Source organism: Furipterus horrens, unplaced genomic scaffold (assembly GCF_987537825.1).
Source record: "Furipterus horrens unplaced genomic scaffold, mFurHor1.1.pri manual_scaffold_2, whole genome shotgun sequence".
NCBI lineage: Eukaryota > Metazoa > Chordata > Mammalia > Chiroptera > Furipteridae > Furipterus > Furipterus horrens.
Window position 1 is genome coordinate 175,346,049 of NW_028327172.1, and position 22,309 is coordinate 175,368,357.

At 36.3% G+C, this 22,309-nt stretch overlaps 1 protein-coding gene and 1 pseudogene across 2 annotated transcripts; both read left to right on the plus strand.

Annotated features, from left to right (window-relative positions):
* The first annotated feature begins 559 nt into the window (after window positions 1-559).
* LOC150020055 (tubulin alpha-1A chain pseudogene) lies at window positions 560-1,527 on the plus strand (annotated as a pseudogene).
* A 1,851-nt stretch (window positions 1,528-3,378) lies between these two features.
* Window positions 3,379-16,016, plus strand: GNRHR (gonadotropin releasing hormone receptor). 2 transcript variants are annotated; one of them, XM_090268145.1, is made up of 3 exons: window positions 3,379-3,897; window positions 14,100-14,319; window positions 15,772-16,016. In XM_090268145.1, the coding sequence occupies exons 1-3, from the start codon at window positions 3,379-3,381 to the stop codon at window positions 16,014-16,016; spliced, it is 984 nt and encodes a 327-aa protein (XP_090124271.1). The 2 variants fall into 2 exon arrangements, with proteins under 2 accessions (XP_090124271.1, XP_090124273.1); XM_090268147.1 differs by having other exon boundaries at window positions 14,228-14,319; window positions 15,772-15,907.
* Window positions 16,017-22,309: the final 6,293 nt, after the last annotated feature.

Here is a 22,309-nt window from a genome sequence, read left to right on the forward strand (position 1 = left end):
TACTCCTATCCACTTTCATAGCCACACCCTGTATTTTCCTGTTAGTCAGAAGAGCTTCACAACTAGAATCTTAAATTCAAATCTCTATATACATTGTCCTAGGTTTACGATCTCTTTCTCCACTATAACTTGCTGTCATTCCATCAGGATAGTCTTTTCTTAACACCCCTTCTTCTATTTGATTCTACCCCCACCTCCACCCTCTCATATATCCTCTTCCTTTCTTACCAACCCTAAACTCCTTATAGCCTTACTGAATAATCAGCTCCCCTAAGGAATCTATTCCCTTGTCTTTCTGGAACATCTGCCCTAGTCCCTTGAGCTGGTTCCATCTCAAAATCTCTAAACATCCTTAAGACTTACATATCTATTTTTAAAACCCTTTTTCTATTATATGTCCACTTCCTCAAATCTCATATGCTCTTCCAATGGCTATTCTCATCAAAGCACTAAAACTAAGGCACGTTCTCTTACATCAACAGCCTGAGTCATGCTGTAAGAAGAAACAACCTCTCCTCTTCCTCTCTGCCATCAGCTTGACAGCTGACAAGCAGTAACCATGTGTCAATGCATCTCCATCCCCATTGGTCAGGCTGGTGTGCAGGTCGGCAATGCCTGCTGGGACCTCTACTGCCCGGAACATGGCACCCACTGGATGGCCAGATGCCAAGTGACAAAAACACTGGGTGCAGAGATGAGTTCTTCAACACCTTCTTCACTGAGACAGGCACTGGCAAGCCTGTGCCTCAGGCAGTGTCTGTAGACCTGGAACCCATAGCCATTGATGAAGTTTGCACTGGTACCTACTGCTAGCTCATACACCTTGAGCAGCTGATTACAGGCAAGGAAGATACTGCCAATAACTATGCCTGTGGGCGATACATCATTAGCAAGGAAATCATTGATCTCATCCTGGACTGAAGTCAGAAACTGGCTGACCAGTGCACAGGTTTTCAGAGCTTCCTGGTTTTCCACAGCTTTGGTGGAAAAACTAGTTCTGGGTTCACCTCCCTGTTGATGGAATGCCTCTCTGTCAATTATTGCAGGAAGTCCAAGCTGGAGTTGTCCATCTACCCAGCCTCCCAGATTTCCACAGCTGTAGTTGAGCCAAACAACTCCATCCTCAGCACCCATGCCACCCTAGAGCACTCTGATTGTTCCTTCATGGTTGACAATGAGGCCATCTATGACAGCTGTCATAGAAACTTTGATATTAAGCACCCAGCCTACACTAACCTGAACAGGTTGATAGGTCAAATTATGTCCTCCATCACTGCTTCTCTCAGGTTTGATGGAGCCCTGCGTGTTTATTTGACCAAATTCCAGACCAACCTGGTGCCTTTTCTTCGCATCCACTTCCCTCAGGCCACATATGCCCCTGTCACCTCTTCTGAGAAAGCCTACCATGAACAGCTTTCTGTAGCAGAGATAACCAATGCACACTTTGAGCCAGCTAACTAGAATATGAAATGTGACCCTTGCTATGATAAACACAAGGTCTGTTCAAAAAAGTGCAGCCATTGTTAATGTTGTGAGAAGAATTTACATGATATTAGTGTAACCTGGCAGCCAAGGAGAGTGGACTGGAATGTGCACATGTGAATAGTGATGACTTCACTGTACCAGTCACTGGGGGTGGTAGACACCAATCAGCGACAATGTGTACTGTGTGGTCATCACATTCAAAATGAGCAAGTAAAACAACAAATCTGAACATTCCTCCACGGAAACTGTTCAGATGATTCAGAAGGCCATAGCTATTGGCAACTGGTGTTTGGGAGCTTCATTACAACAATGTACCTGCTGGTGCATCATGTCTAGTGCACTATTTTTGTGAAACACCAAATCACTCATGTGCCTCAGCCCCTCTACAGCCCAGATTTGGCACCCTGCAACTTTTGGCTTTTCCCAAAATTAATATCACTTTTGAAAGAGACGAGATTTCAGACTGTCAATGAGATTCAGGAAAATACAACGGGACAGCTGACGATGATTGGGAGAACTATGTGAGGTCCCAAGGTGCCTGCTTTGAAGGGGACTGAGGCATCATTGTCTTATGTACAATGTTTCTTGTATCTTGTATCTTCTTCAATAAATGTCTCTGTTTTTCATATTACATGGCTGTATACCTTCTGCACAGATATATAGATCAGGTATTTAGTAACTATTTATTAAATAAATCAATATAAAACAGACAACAGTGTGGTGATTGCAGGGGGTATAAGAGGGTTAAATGGTAATAAAAAAGTACAATAAAAAATTAAAAATTAATAAAATAAAATGAAATCAATAAAACAAAAATACAAATAATGTACCACAAGTATAAGCCATTTAAGTAAAAAGAGCCACCTTTACTAAATATTCTTCTAGCTTTGGCTGCCAAAGAAGCAAACTAGTTGACATACAACAAATCAAGCTAGTGATTCAATAAATTCCAACGTAAGTCATACCAGTATTGGTAAATAGCATCATCAAACAGTTACCATGAATGTTAAAATAACAATACAAAGAAAGTTTCTAACTGACCTCAAAGTGAAATGATCAGATAGCATATAAAGGAATATAAGCACATAGTCATATTATATAGAAACATAGTAATATGGTTATAGCATTGATACAGTATTCACTCCCATATCTCCAATAATGTACAATAATGGCAAGTATAATATTTAGGTAATTATAAAAGCAAGGCAATAATTTGTTTAAAGTTAATTATTTTTATTCTAACTTAAGCATGGATAATCTGACCATTAAGATTGATTGATAAATTAAAATAGAGCCCAATTTGTATTAGATCAAATGGATTCTGTTAAGGAAGTAATTTGGTGTTTTGTGGAGGATGGTTTTAAATTGACATATTTGTTTAGTGTTTGACTACACAGCAGAGTGTGATTGAAAAGGAAAAATATTTTTGAGAAATGTATTCATTTTTAAAACAACAGATTTTAACTAGATCAAGTTTTTTAATCTTTCTCTTCATTTTTATTTTGCATCTGTTAGATGGAACGCTAACATTTTTTAGAAAATCTCTTCATTAAGGTTATTTGAATAGTATTCTGAGTGAATTTTAAATGCAAAACTAAGCTTCAAGTGTCCTTCTTCACTCAGGAAAAATGTTGTGGAAACCAGGCCATCTGCTGAGGTACTACAGTTACATGTGGCCCTCAGAATGTGTTTGGCATGCTCTGTTTTAGTCCTTTGTTGGATTACAAGCCCACAAAGCAAGTTCACCTTGATCTTTCACATTAAATATAAAGTATCTTCGGGACAAAATGTGACATAAATCTAAACCAGTGGCAGAAATAAAATGGATTCAATTATAATTAAACCCCAGAACTGCCAGAAACACAAATATTGAAGCTCCCTCAGTTGAGAAATATGGCAAACAGTGTCTCTCCTGAACAGAATCAAAACCACTGTTCATCGGTCAACAGCAGCAGCCCACTGATGCAGGGCAACCTCCCCACCCTGACCTTATCTGGAAAGATCCGTGTGACAGTTACTTTCTTCCTTTTTCTACTCTCCACGACTTTTAATGCTTCCTTTTTGTTAAAACTGAAGAAATGGACTCAGAAGCAAGAGAAAAGGAAAAAGCTCTCCAGAATGAGGGTGCTTTTAAAACATCTGACTTTAGCGAACCTGTTGGAGACTCTGATTGTCATGCCACTGGATGGAATGTGGAACATTACAGTCCAATGGTATGGGGGAGAGCTCCTCTGCAAAGTGCTCAGCTATCTGAAGCTTTTCTCCATGTATGCCCCAGCCTTCATGATGGTAGTGATCAGCCTGGACCGCTCCATGGCCATCACAAGACCCCTAGCTGTGAGCAACAGCAAGCTGGGACAGTCCTTGATTGGCTTGGCATGGCTCCTCAGTAGTGTCTTTGCTGGACCACAGGTAAACTATTATCATGGACTTGTTAGTCTATGGCAATCACAGATTTCCCATCTAAACATGAGTATTGTATTATTGTGTGTCAAAGGCAGTATTGTATTATTGTTATGCTTGAGCCCTGCAAGTCAGAGAGTAGAGTTCAATCCTGGCACTGTTACTTTGGCAAATTTCTTAACCTCCCTGGGTTTTAGTTGCTTTATTTATAACATAGAGGTAAGGCCTACTTTATGCAGCTTTTGTGATGATTAAGTGAATAATGTATTGAAGTGTCTGGAATGATCTCTAGTAGATGGTAAATACTCCCGCAAAATGTTACCCTTCTCAATCTCATCCCCATCTCAGTCTTCCATCTATTTTTCTTTTTGCTTTGGTTGACATGGTAAATTGACATACTCCTTAGGAGCTATGATGTTTGCATAGATAGAAGCATTTATAATGTGTTATTTGGGACTTCTTGAGTAGAAACATTAAGAATCCTATCATTGCAGTTCAGAAAGAACTATTCTCGATTAGTATGTTGTTCCGAAGTTTGCAGCTGAGTAGGATTGAATACAGAGGAAAAGTGGAAAATCTTGGATTCTTGTGTATTTGAATATTTCTCTGAGGTTGACTTAAGCTTTTCCAGAGGTAAGTTAGACTGTAACAGGCTGTTAGCAAAACTCTAAGACTATTGGTGTAGGCATAGGCCCTCTTCTACAGGAGGCAGGTAGATATCTCTCCAGCTTGTTTTCAACAAAGGTCATCTGGCTAATTGACTTACAGAATCTGCCTTTGTTAGCAGTCATATCTCTGAAGAAAAGGATACATTCTTGCAAATAGAAAGATCCTTTAATAGCAAATGAACAATTCTCTGTATGCTTGTAAATGTACAAAGATGTGTCAAGGAATAAAGTCAGAGTTAAACAGGATCCTCCAAAAACTTGCCACTACAAATGGAGATTTATCTAGACATTCTAAACTGGCCAGATGGTTAAAAAAAAATGCCATGCAGGACTTCCTAAATAAATAATATGAGACCCTGGAAAGCTGGGTAAATTTTCCCATCAATTCATCACTTAACTAATATTTTTTGGATATTAGATAAATTTAACTACTGTGTGTTTTATGACAGGAGAAATGGAAAAAATATGTGTTTTGATTTCCCTGGAGTAAATTATTTTACAAGTATTCTCACAGTGACTGAATATACAAGATTAAGATTAGCAAATATGTCACTTGAAATGAAGTTATTTAGCTATGGCTTATGTCCAGAAATCTTCCATTTTGTTTCATTAAAGTATGAGTACTGCTTATTGATTGGTTTCCTTGAAGAAGGTAAACACCAATTAGGCTCCTAACACTGAGCTTTGTACTGATGAAATAAAGAGATTGCCCTCAAAGGAGATGTAATTCAGTTGTGAAGACAAAACTTATTAAAAAAACTAATATAACTATATAATAAATTGTTTTAAACCTATTACAAGAGTAAGAAGAAAGAGAGATGAATATGAGTGAAAATGGTGAAGGAAGATTTTAGGGTGAAGGTAGAATAAACTGAGTTTTTAAAGAGGGGTGGTATTTGGATAGAAAAAATATTATAAGTCAAGGATCACATATATTTCTTAGCAAAGATTGCAAGTGTGATTTTCATAGGTGACATGTTTGGCTGAAGTGAAAAATTGAGAATTAGGTCTAGCAAGAAATTAGATTTGGTGGTTGCTCCCTTTTCTTTAACGTCATAGCACTCTTTGTCATAATGTAATGTGATTGGGGGGGTTGTTTTTTTGCCTCTATTTTCTTTTGAGCTATATGTTCCTAAAGAGTAAAGACTGTTGTGTTTAACTTATTTCATATTCCCAGTACCTAATAAGATACCTAGCAAAAACAGGATTTCAAGATATTTGGATAAGAGGATGTTTTTTCAAAACATCAAAACAATCACCTTTTACTAAAAATAAAAAAAGTTTAAGTAAATGAATCAATGAACAGGGCTGCAATGGATTTATATTACAGAAAACATTGATAGGGAGGGGAAATTCTCAAATTAATGTGAGAACCATATAGCTTTTGTGAGTCCTATGCAGAGTAAAAGGATTTTTTTTTCAGTTTTATTGAGAAAGAATTGATGTACATTACTGTATGAGTTTAAGATGTACAACATGATGGTTTGACTTACATGTGTTGTAAAATGATATTAGAAATGTGCAGTTTTTGTTTACTTGTTTCTTTCCTTATAAAATTAATTGTTTACCCCTGGCCAGTGTGCCTCGTTTGGTTGGGCATTGTCCTGCAAACTGAAGGGTCATGGTTTGATTCCCAGTCAGCGCACATGCCTGGCTTGAGACTTCAGTCCCTAGTCAGGGCATGTAGAGAGGGCAACCATTTGATGTTTCTCTCTGACGTTAATGATTCTCACATCAATGATTGCCTTCCTTTCTCCCTCCCTTTAATAAAAAAAATTAATTTTTTATCATAGAAAATTGATAGATATAAAAAACAAGTCTTACTTTTCCTTAATCTTATTATTTTACAAAGGTATCTGTTTATTTGAAAGGGGAGGAAAAACAGGCTTTGAAAAGAGCTAAAAATATTTGCTTTGAGATATGGTATTGGCAATATAAGGTCTTTGTATAAGTACAGGTATTTGCAAAGAAGTTGGTAATCTGGAATACTGATGAAGATGAAAATTAAAACAGAAGAACTACTTTTGTTTTTTTCATAAAAAGCTATATAAAATGATTTTTCTTTTCCTTAACCAGGAGCTTCTTCATTTTAACGTTTGTATAAATTCAAATACAAAAGTCTGTCACATGACAGTCACACTCTCTTTTATGATCACAGTCAACACACCCTCACAGGGAATCCAGTTATGCACAAGCAGCTTCTGTTGTCTGCCACCTGCCTGTGTCCAGCCAGTTACTGAGTGCAGATGGTCATCCTTTGCACATTGCTGTGGTAACTGAGACCCATGTAAAGCATGGATGCATTTCCAGTCTGCATAAGTATCAGTTGATATGGTACTGTGCCAAGTGAGGCCCACCTGTATATAAGGTATTAATTGCTTCCTTTTCCTCAATTATATAACAAACATTACAATAAAACTCTTCTCCCAAGTGTCTTCTTATGCCTTCAGCACATCCTTTAAATTGGAATACCAGAGTAAAAATGTGTACAAACATTAAAGACTCCTTAAAATATAATGTTAAATTGATTTCCAGAAAAGTTATATACTATTGTTTTTCCTGATACCCTCAGTGTAGAAAGCACCAATCTTTTTGAACTCTCTTGAATATAAATACACAAAAGAGTATCCCTTTCACATTTTTGGTTACTAATATTTTGATTAATTAATTTTTGCACTTTTTAATTTTTATCAGTATTCTAAACATAACCTTTGACATTTATTTATATGATGTTCTAGTACTTTGAGCGATTTATCTTATTATAACTTAATAAACATACCACTTTACCTTAAAAACAAATACATATGTTGTGAAATAACTACCACAATAGGTGCAGCTAATGTCTATCATCTCATATAAATACAATAAGAAGAAAGAAGAATTTATCTTTGTGATGAGAAGTCTTAGTATTTACTTTCTTAACAACTTTTCCTATATGTCACACAGAAGCATAAACTATAGTCATCATGTTATACATTATTAAAATGATTTTTAACGAAAATAGCTTAAGAAAATTTTTGGAGAGAAGAGAGAGACAATGAATTCAGATCATCTGGCAAAGAGGTGATTAGGTTGGGGACCATGGTGGTATCAGAGGAAATAGGTAGCAATTACTAGGGACATTTCAAACAAAGAGCAAAACTTGGTGATGAACAGGCTTTAGTAACAGGCGTATAATAATAGAGGGGAGTAAAATAAAGCTCCTATATTTTTAGCCAGGAAGTTTTAATAGTAAAACCATTGAAATAGGTAGATTCAAGAGTGTTTTTTTCTTTCTCTGCCTGTCTGTTTATTTGAAGAGAGAAAAGGCAGGCTTTGAAAAAGAGCTGAAAACATTTTCATTAGACATAATATTGGCAATATAAAGTCTTTGTGTAAGTGCACCTGTTTGGAAATACTGATGTAGATGAAAATTGAAACAGAAATAGAAATAAGTCAATTTATGATCATAAATACAACACACAACCACAATTCCACTGTCCTTTAAAAGGACTATTCCAGAGGCTGTAAATAAAATACCAATTTATTAACTCAATTATTTTATCTAAGTATAGCATAGCAATGATAAGAAGAAAATGTCAAATACTTATTTATCTTGATGTATTATAATAAAAAGAACATACAAAATTAAATTGTTTAGGAATTTCAAGTAATAAAATAGGCTGACCTCAAATACATTACTCTACCTGAGAGATTTGTGAATATGGGCCACAGAAAATAATGGTATTATATATTTTTTGTAAAATAAATGACCCATCTTTATTTTCAGCAGCACTTAAAATTTGTAAAGAACTTTATGAAATTTCCTAAAAAACCTAAAATATGTAATCATATTTTATATTTACATTAACTCTACAAAGTACATTAGAATGATGTTATTATCCTGATTTCATGCATAAGAGGATGCCCAAAGAGAACCTTTGAAAATAATGCCATTCAAACGTTTTTTGGTGGTAACCAAAGTAAGAAATACATACAACATAGAGACATGGTTTGTCTGTCTGTCTGCCTGTCTTTCTCCCACACATCTATAACTGAGAAAAGGTTTTAATGAAATAAATATCTACTCATTCCATTTTATTTTTTACTGTTGATTACAACTAACTCATAGGCACAACCTGCTGTTCAAAAACTACTGGTTTAAAGAGATTCATCTGCTTTCCCAGTGTCACTTGCTGCTTGTCTTTTTATTAAGGCTAGTTTTTCTTTTTATTATAGTTCTCTGCTATCTCTCTGAATAAAAGAGGTTTCAACCCTGTGACCAATGTTACATATATCTGATGTGGAAGACAAGAAATAAAGAGGGCTTTTCATTTCTAGACGGTGACACATTACCTCATGCTTTACCATACTCTACAGACAGGCCCATTGACAAAGACACACCCTGTCATGACTAATTTGCATTGAAAGGATGACTTTAATTTTCATCCCTTGGTGCATACATTAATTTTCTATTACTTGAGTAATTCATTACTCAGTTAAAAAGGAAATCCAACAAATTTGCTGTCAAAATTTAGGCCTGGCAATCTGGGAATTTATGACATTTTGCTACAGGGCAGAAAAACCAAATTTCAAATTGGCTGCATTGGTTTTCCACCTTTCTGATTACTAACCTCAGAAACTAAATTCTATGGTGGTTTGGGGATATATTTCCAAAAGTTTCAGCATAATATACTGCAGGTACTTCCAAACTTTTTACTAGTAATGGAATTTTTAAAAATTGTATGTGGAGTCCCAACAAATGAAACAGATATAAGTGGATCTGCTCTTGTTGAATAGGAATAAGGGAGGCCCAATTCTCTGCCTGCTATTAACTAACTCCAGTCATAGTCTCTGAAGACCTCACATATCCTTGCAGCCAAGTATGACAGGCAATGGTATAGTAGAAATGACATGGGTATTGGATTTAAACAAAGTTGGCTTCAAATCTCAATACTATCTCTTACCAGCTATGTGATTCTGTGTAAGTTACTTAACTAAGTTTAAATGTAGTAGTAAAGAATAAGTTATAAAGAATAAGATGTGTAAAATCATCTAGTACAAGACTTTATAAACACTCAGTTGATGTTCATTCATTACTTTCCTGTCTTCATTCCTTCTTTCATCAAGTCAGAAGAGAAAAATAATAGGGAAGTTGGGTATTCAAATGGACAGTTCTTTGAAAAACAGCGAAGAAAATTGGTTGTATAAGGGTTATTTCAAATTTCTCAAATCTATAGCATTTATTCTGACTGATAAGTAAATTTGACCAACCTACTCCCTCGTCACCAAACTACCCCATTAATTCTGAAAAAGTATATGTGTCAGAGCATAATAAATGAGGGCATCATTTCTAAAAGTGAGGAGGAAGGAAAGGAGGGAGGAGGAGGGAGTAAGGGAGGGAGGGAAGGAGAGAGGGAGGAAAAGAAAAGAAAAAAGAGAAAAAGAAAAACAAAGGGAAAAAAAGCAACAAACATGACCTGAAAGACCTGATTTAAGAGCATCTGTGGTTAGGCTGGCAAGTACATGTTGAGGAGAAAACATTTCCCGAACTAGGTGTGTAAATGTATAATTAAAATTTACATCATTTTCAATGACAGTCATTTAAAACCACAAAAATTCCATAGTAGCAGATTATTTGCAGAAAGAGACATGCTACTAACTCATACCACTGTTTAACATGAAATATTACATATTGACAGTATTTAATTTCTATAGTTAACCTAGGCCTGCAGGCAAGATATATCATATGAGCCATTCTTTAGTCTTTGGTGTAAATATGTGTGGTCTGAAGATGTGTAGAGACTTGTGTTTGACCCAGGGCATTTACAGGACTAGAATGTACTTCCAAACTTGACAAGCAGTTTAAATTCAATAAATACTCAACACACATATACAATATTCCAAGAACTGTCCTGGAACCCAGTAATGTCATACTAATAGCAGAAATAACAATAACAATGATAATAATGAGCAATAATAGTTATGGAAGACATAAATATCAGGTAGGAATGATGCTAAATGCTTTTGCATGCATTACTTTAAGTAAGGCTCCCAACAACCAAATAAATTAGATGCAATTATTGTCCTTATTTCATTCATGAAGAAACTAAAGATAAGAATGTTATATAACATTCCTAATATACCATCTATAAGTGGAGGTGTCACAGCATCCAATTAACTCCATACTCAGAGCTTTTAACTACTACACTATATATACCACACTATGCAACATTGTGTATTTCCTTTTTTCCTGTAGGAGGCTAGAGAAGGAAATAACAGAAACATTTTAAGGTGAGAATAGATGGTTAAGAGATTTCAGGAAAAAAAATATGGCATATATTTACAAATATATAAATTATAAACAAATATATATGGATGCATATTTATAAATTGTGTGCCTCAGACATTGTATTATCATAGCAGTTATAATTGATATAGTGCTGTATGCCAGGCACTATTCTAAGCACTTTCTAAGTATTAATTCATCTCATTGTTATAACAGCCCCTAAGAGTAGCTACTATTAACATGTCCATTTTATAGATGAGGAAACTGAAGCACATCATCTGAAGATAATTACCCTTGGAAAAGATTAGGTAATGGTGTAATTAATGTGAGGTAGGGGTGAAGGTTAAAATAATTCTAAAGAGAAATGAGAATCTGCAATTGACTGTAAAGAGAAAAACAGATTGCTCTTGTTTATGACAAAATAAAACAAACACCAATGAAACTAGGGTCAGGGATGAGAGGGAAGAAACATGAAGAAATTAAAGAAATATAATCCAAGGACAAAAAAACCACTGGAAGTAAAATGATCCCTCTATTAATCATTAAAATGAGCATAGCCTTGGAGCACAAAATAAACAGAACCAAACCTTAAACAAATTAGTTTATGGACAAGTAACATTCTGATCTTCCATACCACTGTACTATAACTCCCTTTTTGAACTTACCAATCTATCCTGCATTGAAGGTGCCACGTACATGCTATATCTTCCCTACCAAATACTTAATTCCATGATAGTAGAATATATCTGGTTTATCTTTAAGACAGATAAGTACCTAGTATAGTTTTTGACCAAGGAGTTGCTTTAAAAATAAGAATTTGTAAATTTTTTTTAAAAAGATGATAGCCAAAATTCAAATCATAGCACTATATTTAAAAGTCATTATTATTGAAAACTTCATCATTATACTTAAAGATATAAAATATTAGAGTGAAAATGTGGCCCAGTGTCAAACATAAAGTCAAGTAAAGATTTTAGGGAAATATAAGACTCTTACAATTTATGAAAAGTAAACCTCAACTCACATGTGTTGGATCAAGTTAAAAACTGAACTTTAAATAAAGTAGCTTGAAAAGAAGAATAGAAAACTGAAAGGGTCTCTTTGTATTGAGGAAAAAGTTGTTCTGGATCATAAAATAGAATTAGCTGACTGCATATTCAAGTTTCTGAATTTCAAGATTAATAGTATGATTGCTTGGCCCTGGCTGGTTTAGCTCAGTGGATTGAGCGTCGGCCTGCGAGCTAAGTGTCGCTGGTTCGATCTTCCAGTCAGGGTACATCAGAGAAGGAAAACTCTGACTCCAAAAAACCTCCGCTGCCTTGCGGCATACCTCTTCAGGGGAAAGGCTAGGGGAGTAAACCCCGACAGAAAATCCGGAGCCGGAGTCCCTAAGGCGGTTTGACGTTGTAGTCAACACCGGCAACTCCTGCGGCGCACCTGAAGCCAAGCTGTATTGACTCCGTCTTTCCCTTGGACCCTTCAGCTGCGAAGAGAGGGGGGGTCTGCTGCATGGGCAACAGCAGACCCTCCATATCACCCTGCCCAGGCTCTGTAGCTTCAGCGTCATCGCAAGATGTCGATTCAACACGGGAGGAGACAGATACCGTGTCACTCCCGAGTCGGACTGCACAACCATTCTCGGCGGTGCAGATAGACTCTTAAGAAGCTACACCATCGTCTCTCGAGACGGACGGCTGCCGACCTCGAGTATGATTGCTGGGCGCCCTCTAGTGGATTAATTTTAAAATTCTTTTTGTCCTCGAAACTGGAAAACATTTTAATTGCGAATAAAAGAAACAGGATTGTATTCTATATTACTTTTACTTATATTTATGTTTATATTTTACTAAAACTTTCTTACTGTAAAAGCAAAGAAAGAAAATATAGTATTTTTAAAGAGCATATTCTAGCTCTGACCGATGTGGCTCAGTTGTTTGGGTGTCATAACACAAAGCAAGAGGTCAACCGTTTTACTCCTGATTCCTGGTCAGGGCACACACTTGGGTTGCAGGTTCAGTCCCTGGTGGGGGCCTGTGCGGGAGGCAACCAATCTATGTTTCTCTCTCACATCAATGATTCTCTCTCTCTCTTTTTCTCTCCCTTTCTCTCTCTCTAAAAATAGATAAAATCTTTAAAAAATAATAAAGTGCTCCGGCACTCATCATTTTATTAATGTTTCATGGTAAAGTAGAGTCAGTGGAAAAGCTTGGAAATGACTTGGTAAGGAGTGTGCTTGATGAATGGAGAAAGAATGAATAAATGTCCACTACAACTTGTTTTTGGAAACTACTTGCAACATTTCTTTAATAGCTGATTCAATTTGTGCTTTAAAAAAACAACAACATAATTTCATAGAGATAAGTTTGAAAGAACTGCACAAAGATTTCTGAAATATGCCCCCTCATATTCCCCAAATACTCGTAGATGTTCTCAATGTTTTTCAATTACAAACAATGCATCATTGAATGAACTGTGCAAATGTATTTTCATGTAATGTAGGTTAGGGATATATCTTCATAGTAAATTCCTGGATGTAGAATTGCTGGATCAAAGGTAAATGCATATGCATTATGCTACTTATTGCCAAATACCCCTCCATTATGGTCGTGCCAATTTGCATCTTCACTAGCAATGAATGTGAGTTCCTGTTTCCCGCAGCCTTTCAATGAGACTATGTCACTATTCTTTTTAATTTTTGCCCATGTTGATAGTGAAAAATGCCATTTAATTGCTGCTTTAATTGCCATTTCTCTTACATGAGGTTGAACATCTTTTCATATGCGTAAATGCCATCTTTTTTGTAAACTGTCTATTCATGCCTTTTAACCAGTTCATTAGGGTTTCCTGTCTCAAACTAAAATTTAAATATGTATGTTGGGGGCACATTTGAAATGCCAGACACAGTTTTAGGTGCTGCAGATAGAATGATAAACAAAATTATTTGCAGTTTACTCATCATAATTGCACCTGAAATCGAAATACAAACAAGGTTTATGTCCTTGGTTGAGGATCGCTCTGGAAGTTTGAAATAATTTCAAAAAATTCAAAACCCTATCGATTTCGATAATTCCCATTACCCAAACATATTTAAAGTAATGATCCACTTTTAACTTTTCATACAAATTCCAAAAGGAAAACATCAAGGAACTTAGCAATTGTGTTGGGCAACAATATACTTGGAGGCTGGCAGAAAGCAGAAAACGTTCAAGAAAATATGCAAATACTCTTTGAAATTGAGTAACACAACTCTTTGATGTTTTTATTTTCTTATACAGTTATATATCTTCAGAATGATTCATTTAGCTGATGGCTCCGGACAGTCAGGAGGCTTCTCTCAATGCGTAACACACTGCAGTTTTCCACGATGGTGGCATCAAGCCTTTTATAACTTTTTCACCTTCAGCTGCCTCTTCATCATCCCTCTTCTCATCATGCTGATCTGCAATGCAAAAATCATCTTCACCCTGACATGGGTCCTGCATCAGGATCCCCACAGTATGTATTTCTTCAATTTGGTGTTAATTGTGGGTAAACAGATTTTAAACAGCATTACCCAGAGTGGCACTTACTAGGTGCCAGATACTGTTCTAGGCAATTTACATATATTATCTCATTTAACATTCACAATCACCCCAGGAGCTAATGCTTTTATTACCTCCAATTTACAGATGAGGTTTTGCCCTGGCTGGTTTGGCTCAGTGGATTGAGCGTCGGCCTGCGAGCTAAGTGTCGCTGGTTCGATCTTCCAGTCAGGGCACATCAGAGAAGGAAAACTCTGACTCCAAAAAACCTCCGCTGCCTTGCGGCATACCTCTTCAGGGGAAAGGCTAAGGGAGTAAACCCCGACAGAAAATCCGGAGCCGGAGTCCCTAAGGCGGTTTGACGTTGTAGTCAACACCGGCAACTCCTGCGGCGCACCTGAAGCCAAGCTGTATTGACTCCGTCTTTCCCTTGGACCCTTCAGCTGCGAAGAGAGGGGGGGTCTGCTGCATGGGCAACAGCAGACCCTCCATATCACCCTGCCCAGGCTCTGTAGCTTCAGCTTCACTGGAGAGGACACTCCAGCGTCATCGCAAGATGTCGATTCAACACGGGAGGAGACAGATACCGTGTCACTCCCGAGTCGGGCTGCACAGCCATTCTCGGCGGTGCAGATAGACTCTTAAGAAGCTACACCATCGTCTCTCGAGACGGACGGCTGCCAACAACAACAACAGATAAGGTTTTATCTCCTAGTGTTCTAAATTTGCACATGGGATTAAAGATGAAAGGACAATTACTGCATTTACCCAGTTGGCAAATTGTTCCTGCTGGGCCATCACAACCCTATATCAAACACCTGATTTCTAGAATGTAGCAAAGTACACCTTATTAAATTGTAGCCATATATTTGTTAAAATTAAGCTGTTCTGTTTCACACCAAATCCCCTGCATCCACACAAAATAACTATGCACATTTACATGTGTATGTGTGTGAGTGTGTATGTGTTGGAGATACAGAATACAGTTGAATATGTAATTGACTATTTCATCTGAAACTTCACAAATGTGCTTGTGATGTTTTTGCTTCAATAACCTGGTGCATTCTCAAAAACTAAAATTTATGAATTTATAAAATAAACATGGTTATGTTGGCATGACAACCAAGATGCAGAGAATTCAATTCCACTCAACTTCATTCTGCTTTCTTAAATGTATATTTTAAGAATCTGAGTACCCTCATATTTCAAATTCATATTAGTTTGGTAAAAACTATTTATTATACGATTCAGTTGAAAACTTAAAATATAAACATGCTTTTCCAACAAATTATCATCATTAAAAACATTTGAACTTTGTTTCCATTATATTCATTCAGTTGAATTAGTGATTCTCTCTTCCTTTTGTCCTCTTTAGTTTTGTAACAAAACTGGTCTTTAAACACCTACTCTTTCTTCTTTCTACTAGAACTACAACTGAATCAAACCAAGAACAATATACCAAGAGCTCGGCTGAGGACCCTAAAGATGACGGTTGCATTTGCCACTTCATTTACCATCTGCTGGACTCCCTACTATGTCCTAGGAATTTGGTACTGGTTTGATCCTGAAATGTTAAACAGGGTGTCAGATCCAGTGAATCACTTCTTCTTTCTGTTTGCTTTTTTAAATCCATGTTTTGATCCACTTATATATGGATATTTCTCTCTGTAATTATTAGACAACATAGGAAGTCTTGTAAAGAAGAGCAAGGTAATAAATTTTCCCATTTAGGAATGATACACAGGTTGTAGCACACATATTTATAAACAGAGTTTAAAGTTATGTTGTCATCCTTTTTTTTTTAAATCATATTGTCAGAGATTCATTTTCAAGAAAAAAAGACTTTAGAAAAAACCTTGAAATATTTTCCCTTAATTGAAAGCTGCTGAATTGATCTCTGCCCTTTCTGAGCTACTGTAATACATTATATAGGTTCCCTATCACTTTCTTCTTGTATAATAATGTACAAATATTTAATATAGCCATGGCCTAAGGCAAAGAGATGCCAAATAGGAAGGCTGAGAAACCACAACAGTCTTAACCTCAGTAATCTGTGCAGTTTTTCTCCAAAAGGGCTTAGCAGCGATTCCAATCTTATGCTGCTATAATACATGGAGCACAGAGACAGTATTTCCCCTCTGCATAAAATCAATTTTCCTTTCTGTGGTTAAAGAACGCAATAAATCTAATTTCTTCTTTGGACTCAAAAGCCTTCTAATGTTTGGAGTATTCCGCAACTCCTCACCATCCACTACTCAGAAGTAGTTCTTCACTTCATTCTTTACATTGTATGTGAAGTGCCTCTACATAAAGGAGAGTCTTAGAGGGGTTCAGATTTGTACAGGAGTTAGAACGTTCCCCTAGGCTGTATAGTCTATGGAGTTTGTGGTAATAGAGTGTAGTAATAATAACATTGTTTTAAAACACAATCAGGAAAAGACATAGACTGGTTATGTTTTATACATAATATACCCTGTTTTTTTATTATATAGAATTTCTGTTTCTCATGCCTATTCTTTCTTTCTTTTTTTTTATACCCTCTATTCCAATATGAGGGATTTTTCTATCTTCTGATCTAAATAAGAAATCAAGCAAATGCACAAACAAAAGATATATAATATGTAAAAGAAACTCTGAAAATCTGTTTCAGTATATACAGGTCAAAGAAGACAGCAGAGTATTAGAAAAAAGCAAAAGAAAAATTCGCTGTAAAAGCGTGACTATCCCTACTGATGTTCACATTAAGTGGTACGATTTCCAAATATGTCAACACAATACTTCTTTTAGTTCAGGTCTCCTTCTACCCATTCCATGAAAAAAGGGAGAGGATGAAAATAATGGGACTGTAATAGCCACTAAATGAGAAAATTGTATAAGGGACTTACGAGAAACTCAACCATTATTTAACTTATGTTTTTAAATAGGTAAAATGCAATTATATTCATCTAAGATATGTAGTGCCCCCCAAAAGATGAAACATAATTTTCAAATATTCGAAGACATGTGGACTTGTGGAAAGTAAAATGTTAATTACTCATAGTAGGTCTTTGCTTTCCTTATTTTTCTCTTTTCATACTTTTTTTGTTTGTTTGTTTGTGGTGCTTCTTTCCCCCACATCCTAGTTTATTTTCCAATTCTGTCTCTATTGGTCCTATTTCTGTCACCACTGAGCTCCTTCCTTCTACACTGTCATTCATACCTTCTTTTTTACTGAACTCATACCTTTTTTTTTTGGTTTTTCAATTACAGTTGTCCCATTTTTTCCCCATTGCTCCCCCCACCCAGCCCACCCCTTCTCCCACAATCATATCCCTCCCCGTTGTCCATACCTTTAATCAACCAATCCATGCTCCAACTTTACAGCTGAATTGGACAAGGCTCAAAATGTGTAATGTACTAAAATGCTCAACTTTAAATTTTAAAGTCCAATATATTGATACCAAGATTTTACAGTTCTGCTAGATAACACAGGAATATATATTCAAAACAAAACCAAGCTTCTACAAGTCTCTATTATCATATACTTATTCCTTAACTGATAACAATTCTTACTTCTGGATCTAAAGGCAAAAATAATGCACATATACAAAATATAACATAAGGGCTTCATTAAAATATGTATTCAGTGAACACATGCCAGTTTGGTTCTTATATGTTAAAGAAATTGTTCTATTTAGGTATGTTCTCAGGCATTTTTTGGTATATTAAGTAAAGGGCTATTCGAAATCTTGATGCATACGGTCTTTAAGCTATGATTCATGCAAAAACTATGCACCTGCTTTTTTATTTCTATTTGTATTATATTATGCTTAAAAAATTATCCTGAGAGGGGTTTATATCCAAACCAGATTGCCAAAGGAGTTCATATCACACACAAAAAGGTTAAGAATCCATGACTTTTATATATTTATAAGAAACTTATTATAATAAAATTGTATCTGAATATATTCATTTGTTTATATATGCATAATAATTTTAATATTGAAATTGTATTGTTTCAGTTTGATTACTCTCCATTTTTAAACTTAGAAACCCTCTTAAGGCTCAATATGTAATGCAAACTTTAGCAGAAATAAGTATATTACATGAATACTATGGTCTATAAATTATAATGTGGATATAAATTAAAATTCATAGTTCAAAAGGTAAATATAGCTTTTAAATTAAAGATATACCACTCAACAAAGAATATTTAATATTTGATATTATAGTCAATTACCCTATTTCCAATCACAATAAAAGAGAGAGTCCAATATATCAGATAATTAAGATTCTACCTTGGTTGTCTCCTCTTTTATTTAGCATATAATGTGATTTAAAATGTGATTTCCTATTGGAACTCAATTTAGTAAAGAAATTACATGAACTAATGACAAGAAATTGAACAAAGACTGCACTACTTCAATTTTGGCCTAAGAAACAGAGGTATAGTAGCTAATACACACACACACACACACACACACACACACGGACACACATACACACCATTGTAGGGGAGAGGAATGGTATCACAATTATCTTCTAGGGAGCTTAAATCAGTGTAAGTTAGAAATTCCTTTAAAGTGACCTGGTCTCAGAATTTACTTGGTAGTCACGAAGAGATATTTGTGGGCAGTTAAAATATATTTAGAATTTAATCTATCTTGCATTTAGCCTAGTTTCAAATGTTGAACCAATTTGTTGAGATTGTCTAATTACTATAAATTGCATCCATAGGAAGCTAAATAAAATAAGGTTCAGTTTAATCTCTAATTAAGAATAATTTAAATGTTCACCTTAACTCTTATGTTTATTAAGTTTTTAAAACTCAAGTTTAAAGCAGTTAGTCTAATTTTAAAAGTTATGTAATACATAAACTGCATGCATAGGAACAATAAAATAGATGCAAAAAATGTTGAAATAGTCTGACTAATAATTTTTAAAATTTTTTCTCTTGTAAATTCCTATAATTCTAAATTTACAAAATATATATTGCTTTTTTAATGAGAAAAAACACAATAAATGTTATTAGTGTGTGTGCTTATATGACTTATTTTACTCATCACTGTGACCGATTAAATGATTTCTGCTATAAGTAATAGGAATATCTGACTAGAAGTGGCATTTTGTTTTTCATTTCATGTTACAGGAAATCCAGAAGTAAGCAGGTAGAGATGGTGAGTCAAAGCATCGAGTCATTTTTCTTCTTTACTAGACTTTAGTATTAGAAGTTAGTTGTCACCAGCTGGAAGTCTCAAAGACAGAAAGAAAAGGTGAGTTTTCATTGCGCATGTCTTTTTGCCAGAACATCAGCACTTCCTCTTACAATGGCTGTAACTGGAACATGACCACTCCTAAACAAATATTGGGTTGGCCAAAAAAGTCTGTTTAGTTTCTTTCCATAATTATAAAAGACAGACTTTTAATTTTCATGAATGACTTTATTGATTTGGATATTCTGAGTTTGTCAGCTATCTCCCATGTGGTAGAATATTGATTGTTCTCAATCAATGTCTCAATTTGATCGCTATCAACTTCAACTAGTCTACCCAACCATGGAACATCGTCCAGTGAGAAATCTCTGGCTTGAAACTTCACAAACCACTTTTGATACATTGAGTCAGTCACAGCATCTTCTCCATACACTGCACAAATCTTGTTTTGCATTTCAGTTTCATTTTTAACCTTTCTTGAAATAATAAAGCATAATGTGTCAAAAATGTTGCTTATTTTCTCCCGTTTTCAATATTAAAGTAGCACTTGGGAGTGAGGAGTCCCGCTACACACCAGGTCCCACAACCCTGGAGTTTCTGTACCAGGAAGATAAACCCCATAACTACTGGCTGCAAAAACAAGTGAGGATTGAATCAGTGGAAGAAACTTCTAGAGCCTCAAGTAGTTCCTTTTAAAGAACCCACACATGGACTTACTCAGACTCACTCCCTCTGAGTTCCAGCACCAGGGTAGCAGCTTGAAAGGCACCAGTGGCAGACATACAGGGAGGAACTGAAGTGTCTGGCATCAAGGCAAGAGCTGGGGGTTAGCATTCTCCCAGACAAAGAGGCAGGCAGAGGCCATTGTCCCTTTCTGAACCCTTCCCCCACAGAGACACAGAGATGGATGGCTGGTGCCATATCTGAGGCTCCATCAACCTGGCTAACACTGTTTGCCCCATCCTGGAGATCCCCAGAGACTCAGTCCCACCCAATTTATGAGCCCACTGAAGCTACTTTTCCATATGAATGGCTTGTCTTGACTCCTGCTTCACAACTTCCTACATCCTCTCAAACAAGCAACAGCCAGCTTCACTGAGCCTCCATCCCCATACCACTTGTTAAGTGGGCCCAGGCCCAGGACTCGCAGCAGCCAACCCAGATTTACAGCTTGGCTTCATTTGGGAATTTCCAAGGCTAGCACAGGTAGCAGCCAACTCAGACTGCTTTATAGCTCAGGTGGGTGGCCCTGAGCAAACAAAGGTTGTGGCTGACCTTGGCCTGCACCACCTGGGAAACCCCAGAGCCTATGCACCCAGTGGACAGCTACAGATCATGTTGGAGCACCACCACCCTGCCCCTGCACAGCTGATCCTCCACAGAGAGCAGAGGTTGGTGGTAGTGGTCACAGCTAGTCCTTGCAGCTGACTGGCCTGGGTAAATCCCTCCCACTGACCTACCAACAGCAATGCAATCAAAGCTCAACTACAAGAGGAGAGTGTACTTAGCTCACACAGAGGGTGCACCTCAAGTACCCAGCTTGGGTGATAGGGGAGGCTGTGCCACTGGACCCTACAGGACACCTACTTCATTAGGCCACACTACCAATACAAGGTGTCATAGCAGCTCTACCTAATACATAGAAACAAATGCAGGGAGGCTGCCAAAATGAGGAGACAAAGACATATGGTCCAAATGAAAAACAGATCAAAACTCCAGAAGAAGAACCAAACAAAATGCAGATAAGCAATCTATCAGATGCAGGGTTCAAAACACAGGTTATAAGGATGCTTAAGGAATGCAGTGAGGACCTTGACAGCATAAAAAAGATCCAGTCATAAATGAAGTATACACTAATTTAAATAAAGAACAACTTACAGGGAAACATCCATAGAGTGGATGAAGCCAAGAATCAAATCAAGGATTTGGAACATAAAGAAGAACAAAAATACCAATCGAAACAAGTAGGAAAAAAAAAGAATCCAGAAAAATGAGGATAGTAAGCAGCCTCTGGGACAACTGAAAGTGTTCTAACATTTGCATCATAGGGGTGCCAGAAGGAGAAGAGAAAGAACAAGAAATTGGAAACCTATTTGAAAAAATAACAAAAGAAAACTTCCTTAATTTGGTGAAGGAAATAGACATTGCAAGTCTAGAAAGCACAGAGAGTCCCAACCAAGATGGGTGCAAAGAGGCCTACTCCAAGACATTGTAGTTCTTTTTTCTCACTTTGTGTGTGTTTGTGTGTGAGAGACAGCAGAGTAAAAGACTAAATACAGTTCTTGAAACATAATAAGTGTACAATAAATGTAGTTGTAAGGGGAAAGAACAGATTTTTTTTTTTTTTTACCAATCTAAATCCAAACATTTTACATTCTAGTAGTTGCAATCTTCACTCAATGAATACAGATAACTTCTGCCCAATTTTGATTTTTTTTTTTTTTCGGAACTCTTGGTCCCTGTTTTTTCTATTTTTATAATTAGTCCATTGGGTAGGAAATCTGAAGAACTTTTAACAATTCTGGCTATCACATCAGATACAGAGAATAATTGTCCAATACACTAATAATTAAATACATGGAAACCTGAAAACAGATTTCCCAGGAAGTTAAGGAAATTTAACTTCAAAGCTCCTCCATTGCCCTGGCTGGTGTGACTCAGTTGGTTTGGGCTTCATCGTATAAACTTAAAGGTCATAGATTTGACCCCCCCATCAGGGCACATGTCTAGGTTGCTGGTTCGGTGGTCAGGATTCATACAAAAGGCAACTAA